Source organism: Spea bombifrons, chromosome 8, assembly GCF_027358695.1.
Source record: "Spea bombifrons isolate aSpeBom1 chromosome 8, aSpeBom1.2.pri, whole genome shotgun sequence".
NCBI lineage: Eukaryota > Metazoa > Chordata > Amphibia > Anura > Pelobatidae > Spea > Spea bombifrons.
The window spans coordinates 30,275,841-30,288,640 of NC_071094.1; the positions used below are offsets into that span (position 1 = coordinate 30,275,841).

General features: G+C 42.3%; 1 protein-coding gene across 2 annotated transcripts in view; it reads left to right on the top strand.

Moving 5' to 3' along the window:
* The window catches only part of RNF128 (ring finger protein 128), a 37,844-nt gene that overhangs the window by 8,346 nt on the left and 16,698 nt on the right, over positions 1-12,800 (top strand). The window contains exon 1 of one of the 2 annotated variants that reach the window (XM_053473746.1): positions 6,935-7,433. The exons of the other annotated variant lie outside the window; for it this stretch is intronic. Coding sequence (XP_053329721.1) covers positions 6,953-7,433 — 481 coding nt within the window. The 5' untranslated portion in view covers positions 6,935-6,952. Of the gene's footprint in view, positions 1-6,934; positions 7,434-12,800 lie in introns of those variants that run through there. 2 annotated transcript variants of the gene reach the window in all.

Below are 12,800 nucleotides of genomic sequence, written 5' to 3' on the forward strand. Positions count from 1 at the left end.
TTTTATTGAAACATAGTAACCATATTTTCATGATCTCTTTGTTTGTTTGTTTTTTAGTATAGAATTTGCATAAATCAGTGTCAATTTTCTAGAAGAAGAAGTACCATGTGACCAAAGTCTTCTCTGTCTACAGTGATGTCAGGGCCTTGGTTTCCACTTGCTAGGTTATGCAACAAGGCGTGTTTCATGCACACGGTACATACGACATGTTCCGAGCATTCTGCATGTTTGTCTTTTGTTCTTTTGAAAGAGTAATGTCCCTGAAAACGTGTCCATAAAGGGAGCCAGATCATCAACCTGCTGAAAATCTGCTCTGGCATTTGTGGCAATTTCTGCCCACAAATTAAATGTTTTTGGTGACCTTCACAGAAAAAGTGACTGACAGATCTAAAGTCTTGCAATACCAAAGTCCATAAAAAATAACATATGGTAATACATGAGCGTGTTACAATAACGAGGCTCCTGTGCAGCTCCACCAATAACTCAACATTGTAGATGGTCCAAGCAATGCCGGTCCTTTTCCTGATGGTTCAGGGGCTGGACTCCAACAATTTCTATAGCTCTCTGTCTCACTTTGCTCCATTTGCCAATACAGAATAACACAGAGGTTGGCTTCTGTTTCATTGAAACGGAACACGGTTGAAGTGTCGGATGGTCACTTCTTCCCCATTCAACGTGGTTAGGGAAGTGAGGTTGGAGAAAATGTAGCCCTACCTAAAATCTACCTAAACCCTCCCCTCCTGCTTCTGCTTACTTGAAACCTGACCTACCTACTTCTCTGCCTCCGTCATAAATAGTACAGTAGTGGGATACTTCATAAACTTTTGTTGTAAGAACTTAGCCTTTTGGGACCCACCCTCCCAAAGTGTTAAACCAGAAAAACAAAAATACTTGTTGGAAACTAACATCCTTGTAACATCTTAAAATGACCTCATTAAAAAAGTAACGGTGAAGTATTGCCCCAGTGACAACAAATTGTTTTGAATATTGGGATATTGTAGCTTAAGATTCCTGCCAATTCCAGCCCTCGGAATTCAGACATTCTTTAAAATCATATTTTAAAATATTGATAGTATTTTTCAGCACGTGACTTCAATCACTATTTGCCACGCATTTGCACGTAGTTTTGTTTTCTATTAGTGAACAATTGTACATTGTGATAATTTATACTAAATTGTGATAATATAAACCCTCCTCAGAGTCATTGATTAGTTATGCAAGGGAACGGCGTTACACAAGTTGTACGTAATGGAAAAGACTTTACAAACAGTAGATAAGGGTCACTAAGATGTGTAATCTCAGACTAGATATTACATGCTGTACCCAAATATCCTGCAAGTTTAGTAACAACATGGGTATGGAGCGATCTGGCTATATAGGACATTTTTTTTATTTTAAGTGTATATTGCTTTCTTGTAATTGCATCCCATTTGTAGTTTTAACCCCTTAAGTGCATGGGAGATCTTGAATTGTTTCGCCTGGGAGTTCTGGCCAGGTTTCATAGTATGGCTCTCATTATAGCAAGAGCACGATTTTTAAATGCTGGCCAGACTTCCTATGCATTCAAAGGGTTAAAATTACAAAAGCCACTCAATTACAAGGAACCAATATACACTTTTCAATGTTCAAGTGTCGTGAAACTAGTGAAACTACCCCAAAATGGTCTCCGCTTCCTTGTGTCATCCTACCCTTGCACTTTACCACAGAAGGACGTTGGCGCTGGGTATGAGATACTATGGAAGCTTTGCCAGCGAGCTCTTTATTTCCCACAGAAAAGGCAGGTGTGGTACTGGGTTTTTAGGGGCCCTAAGTTAAAATATTAAAGGGAGCCCATCTGAAGTACAATTTATGGAATATATACTTATACAAAGGAACTAATACTAATAATGATCACAAGTTTGTTAATGAATAGAATACATAATCGCGATAAGCGGTGTCTCATGCCCCCCGCATGCTGTACGGAGGCCCTAAGCAGCTGCCTAATATGCTTAAAAGGTAGGCCCAGGCAAAAGGGTTTCTTTTTGAAACCTCTAAATAATTTCTGGTTGAGATGGCGCATACAAATTGACAACCACTAGAGGGAGTTTTCTACTTATATTTCCTTCATCACAGAACATCAGCCAAAGAGCCCCCAGGAGCTGGACACAGGGCAGGTATCAGAGCTCACACCCAAGTGTGTTAAGGATGAGGTGCTGGGCTCAGAATCCACCATGTAGGGTTCATCTTTATTCCTTCTGCTTCTCTAACATAGAATGTTTCTACATTGAATTCGTACCAGTCACCATACTTGGGAAATTTCTCTGTGTGAATTTGAGATTTTTTGAATCCTAACACTTTGTAAACACAACGGCTCTTATACCGGCCCTTATGGAAATCTTGATTTATTATTAAAGATACACTTAATTGAGTTACTTGTATTCAAAGTGGATATCAACAATAACATTCTTGTAGCCAAATGTTAATTGGGAGGCTCAGGTTTTATCAGATCTAGGTAGCTTATGAAGGAGTCATCTCCAGACAGTGTGACCTGAAATTCTGGCCCTTCACCCTGAGTCTCAGGAGCAAAACCAGCCATGTCAACCGCTAGTCTTTCTGATTTGCCTAATGTTTGTGGTCCGGTATGGATTGGTAATGATGGAGGTTCTTTTACATTTTCTGCAACTCAATAGAACCTTGAAAAGTTACTTCAATAGTAAGAAATATATGCTCTGTAAAGGTTAGGGTTATGTAATATGAGCCAGGACTTGAATGCATGCCGTATTCTCAACTAGTTGATACTCTTTCAACAACCCTTGGCCTAGGGCATAGAAATTCAATATAGATGAACAATAAAGATTAGCTCACATACCCTGGGTTTACAAAACATGTTAAATGGATACCTCAGTGTCCTTGGGAGCCTCCTGAACAATTAACAGATATTAAAGTATTTTATAAACTTAGAATTTGACGTCAGATAAGAACCGTTCGGTCCATCTACACAGCCCATTTTTCCTGATGTAAAGTTATTCCTGATATTGGATAGCTTTATGCCTCTCCCATACATGTTTAGATTTCATCACTGTGCTCTGTAACCTCTGACGGGAGGCTGTCCCATCTATCTCTTACCCTCTTGGTTAAGTGAAATTCTTTATAATATATGAATATATAACATGCATTCATTAAAGATAAAAATATATATCACTGTACATTCAGCTTTCAGGAGGAGCTGGAGTGGACACCTCCTCCTTGGTCCGATGTTTCATGCCATTGATTGGTTACTTGAAGCAGCTAATTGAGTACTCGCTTCATATGCGTACTCACTGAGACCTGGCATGGGGTATGTACATCATGTGCCAGGAAAACGCATTTCCTACCCGGCGAAGTGTTGGGGGAAGGGGAAAGGTGCAAAAGGCATATGAAGAATGCAGAATTCGCGTATTTGACTTGCAGGGACAATAAAACAAAGATTTAAAGGAACCACTTAACTATGATATGCATTAAAGTACAGATAATGGCTGCAGTGTCCCTTTAATATTAAATAGGGTGATAACAGTATGACGTATGGCGAACAAAGTCAAGTATAATTCATCATACTCTCAGTAGATAACAGATGATAAAGAAAAAAGTACAGTTGTTGCTACGAGAAGGAGGATTTCATAACATTTCCATATATATAGATATATGTACATATTTAAATCCTCTTTTCCAAGGTGCTCTTTGGGTGCGTCCAGTAAAGCATCCTGAACTAGGGAGGCAGGCCCCTTGTACAAAACCCAGAGGCAGATCACCATCTTGGGGGTCAAGCCCCCTAGTGTCCTACGGCACAACGAGCCCAGTTATAATATCCTTACAGACTTTTTTACACCATGGAGGCCGTGTCGGCCCAGCGCAGTCTCCGTAGGCTGCATTAAAAGGTGCTGTGCGCTTTTTAATGGATTCTTCAATCTGACAAGGAGAAGGGTGGCTGGGAGTTGCCCTAGGTAGGACCTAGGACAATCCCAAAGGTACATACATCACTGGTTGTGTTCACTTAGGTACCTTAGCTTTTTACTGCGTTTGGAACCTGTTGTAAAAATGACCACAGTTTTTATATATCCAAGAAAAGTCAGGTCAAATATGAATTCCTTCATTATGGACATTTAGTTTCTTACTGAATATTTGGCCCCTATTATGTGAGGGGTTTTGCAAATAAAGTATCTTTTAGGAGCACAGGTCATTTTAATAATACTAAAAAAATGTGTGCAGTTCTTTGTGGGCAACTGGTCAATGTAGAATTCCCATAGCGGGTGATCCTCCTTTGAAGATATTTTTGTAGCCATGGCAAGGGTCAAACACATCAGTTGTACTATTGTTACCTCCCTTGTCCATCTTATCAGTAAAACACGGTTCCAGGGATGTAATTTCACTAAGTTGGTTATATAATTGTACTTGCAGTGCATTCTGGGACACAGGGAATTGTATAACATCAAAAGGTACATGAATGCCTTCAGGAGGGAGCCATTAGTAAGCGTTCTGGCTATAACCTGCTTGTTACTAATATAGGCTCCTTATCGGAATTAATTAATCAGACGTGCAAAAACCTTAAGCTGATAACTATATCCTCGCCTTCTCTGTTTGCAGGCGTAGTTTCCACTCAAACAGAAAAGAGTGTAACCAGGATATAGCCCGAGCACTGCAAGCTACAATTTATCAAATTCTTCTTCAGTCTCGGAGAGCAAACATTGACAACAGCCCTCCACCTTACAGAGCGCAGCCAACAAAATGAGCACTCCTGCTCTCAACACAAACTTCTTGATTCTTCTTCTTATTAAATCCTATTTAAGGAACACACTTTAATGCATGTGATTGCCGAGTGTTCCCTTTACATTATCACTTAACCCCTTGCATGCAACAGCACAGACCTCTATTGATTTTACAGCTACCTGGGCCAGTCAGGTGAGATCACAGGATTCCTCAACTGGCGAATGAACCCCATAACTGGAAAGCATTGGGCTCTGGATACCTGGAGTCTATGCTTGCGGGAGGCTGACATCACGGGACTCACCCCCATTTAAAGGGGCAATGGACGGGGAGTGGGGCGTCTCAGGACCCCGCTCCCAGGACCTGGAGGATTCTGGTGTCAGCACGGAGAGCCAGAAAAGCAGCGCTTCTCCTGGAGTCCCTGGGCGAAACCCATAGAGTTCCCAGGTATGGTGATCCCCACAGCTACATAGGATAGTGCCTGGAAATCAACACTGGCCCATCAAAACTGGGACACTTGGTACAACTAACAAAGTAACAACTAACTCCTCTGTAGTAGACTAAGAAATTATGTTGCAATATGTTGGGAATCCACCATTGTTAAAGGTGCTGTTCCGTGTAACGTTATTATATTGCCCTCTATTATGCTACGCGAAGAAATAGATCTGTGATGTTATTCTTTGTTCTAAAGTGTCAGCACAATATTTTTAGACATGGATCACCGAAGAAGGAACAGGCTCTGCTTGCAAACACGTTAAACTGAGGAGTCTCAAGGACGGCAAGACCACCCATGCAGGAGCTTCTTGGGCTGTCCAGCCAGAAACTCTCAGGGCCGCGGGAGTGGCATTATTTCTGTCCATTTACCCTCCAGCCACACAAGTTTTACCACAGCGTCATCAGGCCTGCCCACCAACATCAGGATTGCCCACTGATGCCAGCTGGCCCCCTGCCTACATCAGCGGACCACCCCCCTGATGGGACTGCCTACCCCCACCCTGAGAAGGAAAGGCTCCAGCTAGCTGGAGCCTGAAAGTTGCCAGTTATGGTTTTAACACGTAAAAACAACACAAACTTTTAAGATGTTTATTTTCAGTTTTTATGACAACAGTCTATCAGTGCCTGCTTTTGTGTCACATGACGACTAAGTGTTCCCATGAAGCATTTTGAATATGGCGAGATTTTACATGATTAAAGAATTTGATACCCTTCCCAGGGTGTAAGGGTTCTATATGTGAAAGCTAATGTTGAAATTGGTACTTTTTTGCTTATTTATAATGATTAAAAAAAAAAAAACATAATATTGGGGCATTTCCTAGCAGGCCTTGGCTGGCCACAGGAACCCTACATTCACTGGGCGCTGCAGTGCGTGGCCAATGCCTGGATATGCCCGGCCAATGTAAGCATGCAGCCGCCAGCCTTAAAGTGCCAGGACATCCCTGCCATCGCCAGTCCGGCCCTGTTTACTATGGAGGACGCATTTAACCCATTGCATAGTGAAAAAAGGAATGCAAAGAAACCCAACAGCGCATCCCTGGCAACAATTCTGAATTAGGCACAATAGGCATGATGTTTCTAAGGTTGCGTTTGGCAGAAAAGGTGGAATAGCCTGTGACTGCTTCAGAAGGTTAGCGGCTCTCTCAGCAAAAACTAACTGGGCCATCATTTGAAAACTAATATACCTCCCTTCCGCTAACCATTAAAAATCAATAACTAGACAGAATTGCATGAACAGGTTAACTCAATTTCAGCAAACTGTGGAGTAGCCATTAAAAGCTATTTTCATTCTGTATGAGCGTTCACTCCACTCCCATTACTCATGCTCACCAGTATTTTCCTAGTTTGCTTTATAGCACCGCTTCTAAAGTTCCAGCATGTAGCGGGTTAATAGTGTCCTCCTTAGTGAATGCCTCTATGTTAATTTTTTTATTTATTTATGTGGTTTATTTTCATTTAGAGCATTTCCTAAACACACGAGAATAGCCCTGATTGTCAGTTTATTGTCAGGGTGTTCTGTATTAGACCTCTGCAAACACAGGTAGGCAAACAGTACTGGGAGTGATGTGAGTAACTGTGGAAAACTAGAATGGGTTACGTGTAAGCCACGCCTCCTAGGGGCGTGTGTCCGGGCTGCAGGTAATCCAGGTGATATGAGATCCACAGAACAGGATAGAGACGCTGAGATTACAGACTCCGGTGCTGATTGTGGCAGTTGTTGTTTAAATCTTCTTTCTAAATGACCGGAGTGATGACATTTGGACCCCAAATCCCTGGGTCCCGGCTGCTGCCCAGCCCGCCCCGTGTAATAATGCTGCTGCTACTGCTGCTGTTTGCGGCGGGGGCACAGGAAGCAAGAGCAGAGGTCTTCTGGACGGCGAACCTGAACTATTCGTACGTTCTGGAGAACAGGACGTTCTCTGAATTCGGAGAGTTCGGGATCTTCGGACACGACTCTCCCGTGGACAGGGCGGTAGGGCTGTTGGTTTTACCCAAGCGAGAGAGGCGCCACGAAGACCGGTACACTGCCTGCGACAAGCGGGTGAACTTCACTGTCCCGGCTTCGTGGAGCGGCCCCTGGATCGCCCTCATAGAGCGTGGAGGAGGCTGCACCTTCACGGAGAAGATCAACGCGGCGGCCGCCAGCGGAGCAGAGGCGGTCATCATATACAACGACAACCGGGCTAATAACAACGAGGTCATTGAAATGTCTCATGCCGGTGAGTGCGGAACACCGCGAGCTGCACGGCCTGTGGGGTTGGGGTGGGGTGAAGAAGTCTCTTGTAATGTTTAGCTTTCGCTTCCAGGGTCTCCGATCGCTTGGATCTTCTTTCTTCCTTTAGAATCCAGGAACTGGGGAGGACTTAGAGGGGTGATGACCCGTTTTCACGCCCGTCCATTACAGGGGTGCTGTTTTCTCAAGGAAGAAATACCCCTTCTGGTGCTTATGGCTCCAATAGTCTCTTTATAACACCTCTTGTAAAGTTCCAACATATAGTGGGTTAACTTGTGCCCTCCTTGGTAAACTTGGTAAAGGTCTCAAAGTTTTATTTATTTATTAATCTGATTTTTTATATATATATATATATATATATATATATATTATATAACCTGGTGTAGCAAACTCCTCGTGTGATGTCCTGCTCTGGAAAGTGACCCGGTTTTGTCACTTGATTGTCGTGCGACAGAAAAGCAATTTGTTTCAATAGAGGATGAAAAGGCTTCTTTGCGCTCGATTATTGTACGTGATTGTGTAGTCAGAGGAATGGATAAAATGCGAAATCTGCTAAGGGTAAGTAACGTTCTAGAGCGCCTGATGGCTCGCTGGGTGGAACAGCACCTTTAACTGGTCATACGCCAACTGCTTCGTTATGCAAAACGCCATAAACCTAATGACCGAGATGAATAGCGCAGAATAAGTCACTTGGAAGTTCTTATCTTATGGCTATTATCTGCTTTAGTGTTGGCTCCGAAGTCCATAGATGCTGGGGTGCTTTATTCTTCGGACTGGTACCAGCTGGTATCGGCTATCTGTCGGTGTATGATTTGCTGGGTACGCGGGTGTCCTGGAGGATTAACCCAGACCCAGCTTGGCACATGGGCCCCGCTGCGTGTAATGAACCTTTTATTAAGGCACGGAGAACACCTGATGAACTCCTGCTTGTTATTGTGACTGCGCCTTTCAAGTACCAAAAACATAAAAAAAATAAAAATCGGGGGAGGTCCCTTTTTTTTTTTTTTTTTTGGTGGAGCAAAGTGGGAGATCTACCAGATCTGATGAGCTTTATCAGTATGTGTGGCATCCTACTGATACCTCATACAAAAGAACAATTATGTTACAAAGTGGGGCAGTCACCCCATAACAACTTCCATGTAAAAGTGGATGAATGAGCGCTAGGTTGATACACAAGGCTTGGTTTATAGCCCCAGTTGGTACAAAGGCTTGTCTGCCTATCCCCCCCCCCCAAAAAAAAAGCCTTCATCGGTGCCTTCACTGTATGGCTACATAGCACGTGACTCATCCCCTGTCCTTGCCATGGATACTTTACCCATCTCCACCACATGGCAATTGGGTTTCATTCTCTAAAGACAGTGTTAGCAGAGGAGTTGCAGTTTTAACCCAGACTCTGCAATGCTTTATAAAGAGCTATCACGTTCCAGTTTCTCTACAAAGTAGCTGGCCCAACATCATACATATTCCAATCAGTGGGAGGAATTTCATGAACGCTTGCTTTAACGAATTCATACAGAAAGAAACAGACATTATTTGATATGTTAGTCTGCAGAACTTTTCCAAAATCTTTGAATTATTCCAAAAATAATTTCAGTATTCAGTTTCATAATATAAACGGGACGTCGGCCATCATACGCACTTTACTGCATGTGATACCTGCATGCCCCTTTAAATGTTCATGGTGTCCTCCAATTATGCGTGGGGGAGATTCTGTAAAATGAATGGCCGCCAGACCAAGCAAGAGGGCAGCTGCAGCGCTAGGGCTGTGGTTTCTGCCTCAGGTAAGTGTTTTTGTTTTTTTGTTTCGTTTTCTTTTTCAGATGTGGGATTTGGCTCCCTCCCTCCCTCTGGCATTCTTTTGCATGTTATCTATACATAGAAGGTGTTGGGAATGTTTGGACACAAAGGAGAAAGTGGTGTGTTTTGTCTTTTGATTAAGGTGTTTGAAAATGGATCATTGTGATCACAAAAGCCTTCCAGCAAATATTGGCGCTCGAGTTAGCAATTGCCTCGATTAGAATTGTGGATTCACTTTGTTTTTTTTTTGTTTGTTTTTTTTTACTGCTTGCATTCACACAGCAAGACTGGGATGATTTGTTTGTCTAGAATAATCTGTGTAATCTAGTAGATTCTTTATCAATAAGAAAACATGCCGTCTTTCCACACCATTCAGTTAGCTATGAGCTTTTTCTGAAATATATATATATTTTTTTTCTTTAATTTTTTATTTCAGAGCTTGCTGCGATTTGAGCCAGGCACATTCCATAGGTTGATTATGGTAGCTGCCGTAACTTAAATAGTTAAAAAGAACCCTGAATCTCTCTGTGGGTCAGAGCTGATGGAGGATACTATCGCGTTCAGCTGCTAGGCTTTTCTTTTGGAAATATATAGAATTTATTTTTATTTTATTCTGTTCCAGTCTTTGATTCAGCTTTGCCTTGTGTGAGGTATATTAAAGGGGAATTGCCACTGTTTGTATTCATATTTCTGGATATTAGCCATTTATATGTGTTGCAGCTGTTTTAGAGCCAACCTACTAGACAAACACCCTGAATCCTTATTGTGCTGTCAGAGGCTAACAATACATTGTCTTATTGTCAATCTCTCAGCCAGACACTCTAATAAATATCTATGGGTGTTCAGACTTCATTAGCATTGACATAAAGAATCAAACAATTGGTGTGGTGTTTGAGCAGGGGAAGTCACCAAAGATATCACATGACTGACAACAATGGCGGCCTCCAGGTCTACAGATAAAGAAGGCCGTTGGAACAAAAAGGTGATAAACTAGGGTTTTTTGTCAATACTAACCAAAAGTATTGTATGTAGAATGCATATTATGCTCAAAGAGAAAAATCTCTATTTTTCCCATGGCACTTCCCTTTTAATGAATCATGCCCCCTATTGAGCTGTCAATCTGTGTATAATTCCCATTATCAAGTTTCCTTGATGTCACTGGATACCCAGAAACGTCTTCACACAGCGCAGCCTAGAAAGAAGGTGTCAATAAAAGACCTTCAAAACTTGAGTAACTAGTCTTTCCACATGGTGGTATCTGACGTGTTGAGATCATCTCACACCGCTGGAAAAAAGATCCATATGATATGTTCTGGTGTGTGTGTGGTCAACCCACTGACCATAACCATACCTGGCAACTTTCTGGATCCAGCTACCTGGTGCCCTTCTTGCTAACGCCGCAGGCTGGTCCTGTAGACATTGGTGGGCAGTCCTATTGATATCGCGGGGCTCATGTCATTGTTGGAAGGGAGTTTATCGTTGTTGTTATTGCTGTGCTCACTACTTTTGGCCCACTTGTGGCTAGTCACAACCGCCACATGGCTACACACTTTTCCTGTCCCAGCATTAACTCCACCCAGGTTCATTATGGAGGCCAGCATATCCAAGAGGCTTCTGGATATGTATAGTTAGATGGGTTTCTTTTCTTCTGTGAGTGACTTGATTTTATTTCTCTTAAAGAAACCTGGAAGCTGCCATTGTACGCAGCCGAGATAGCTTAGGAAAACTCTTCTGCTCGGACGTCGTACTCAGCTTGTTCTTTGACAATGAAACCTTTCCTCTATAGACGCTCATTAGTCAGTGTCTTGGTAGCTAAGACAGAGCCATTCTATTGTTTACCAGAAGACACTATACGGAGCCAGGGTGTCTAGTTAGTCTAACAGAGCTAGAACACATCTACATGGCTAATATGCAACTGTGTGAAAAACCTCTTATGCTAAAACAGAGTTTTACCGGTATATTGCTGGTTTAAACAGATTGTCACCTGCTATTTCTCTGTTTTATGCTATTCAGCGTGGCTCCTGGCATTCTCCTTGTAAGGTCGGGTAATGGCTGTTTGCACGCTGCTGTGGTGTAAAATGTAGTTCTGGTTCGTGAATACGTTTTTTTGTTTTCCTTGTATGTTTTTCCGATAGATCTGGTCTCGAAGGCCTGGTTTTGGCTGTGTCACTGCTCTGTGTCGCTACGCAAATGGTTTCAAAGTACATTTCTGTTAATCGCTGTTCCGCGATGTGTGCCGACCTTTCTGAACCGGTAGTTTTGAAGCCGCTCTGGGTGCAAATTTTTTGTTTTGCTTTTTTCCCTAGGCTACAAATAAAATACCATGGTTTACATACAGCGCCACACGCATTATGTCACTAGTAGGGTTCCTTTATTCTATGGAAATATGTGACATTTAACCATTTCCATGGCTACATTTACCATAGAGGCAAAGGGGGTTTTGATGATATCCCTGTCCATTGATATATGTACTGTGCCACACTTCAAATATGTTACATCTATTTATTCCTATTTCACAAATAACTGTGATTTTGGATGCAGTATTTGCCACTGAAGCAGCCGTTAGTGGTGTAATGCTCCCGTCGGTAGCGGCGAGTAAACCCACTTAAGCAGGTCCTCGCGTTCTTTCTGTTTCTATGTGATGTGCTACTTGTTAAGACCGGTTTACCCATTGTACGGCGCTGTGCAATACGATGGCGCTATAAATCGATAAATATGAAGTATATCACATACCGGGGGATGTGTTCAATCTGTATGGAATATTTGGGTGGGTGAGGAAACGGGCAACTATGAGGGTATTCTGCAGAGAGGGCATATAATGCCTTGTGTCCCTTTTAATGCAAAAACATTTTTGTGTTTAATGGTCGGTGACGGTTCCTCATCGTGTTCTGACAGCTTAGTGCCTTTTCTGTTTGTTCAGTCTTTGCTTTTTGGCAATGTGGGAGATATGCAAACAGGAGGGTGCCTGGCTTTTCAGCAAACCAGTAGTAATGTGGAACGTCTGGGGAAATGTATTCGCTTTTTGTAGCTTTTTCTTGGCCACCGTATCAGTGCAGTTGGGTGGTTTTAGATGGTGACAGTAAAAATGTTTTATTGGGGGAGGGATTCCTATTGCGTTTTTGTTATATTCTATATCCTCGTTCTTTTACTACTACTACTACATGGGAAAAGGTTTTTTTGTTTGTTTACATACATACATACATACATACATACATACATACATACATACATACATACATACATACATACACCTTCTTAACTTGTTAGGTGCAGCTGTTGGTGGCATGAGTAAGTAAATATAGCCCAGGAGTATGTAAAAGGCCCCACAATAACAAGGTGTATAATGTACCAGAGAATCAATATAAAGCTGGACATTGGAACACGTAACCAGCACAGGATTACACAGTATACATGAAAGACGCAAGTCCATGAAGGTCATGGAGAAGCAAGCAAAAACTCACATTGCGGAAATCTTTCCAGTCGTGGCTCACAAAGGGAAAAATTCCCTCTCCAAAATCCCAGTCTGATTTTTCACTGGATCATCACGATATAGCTA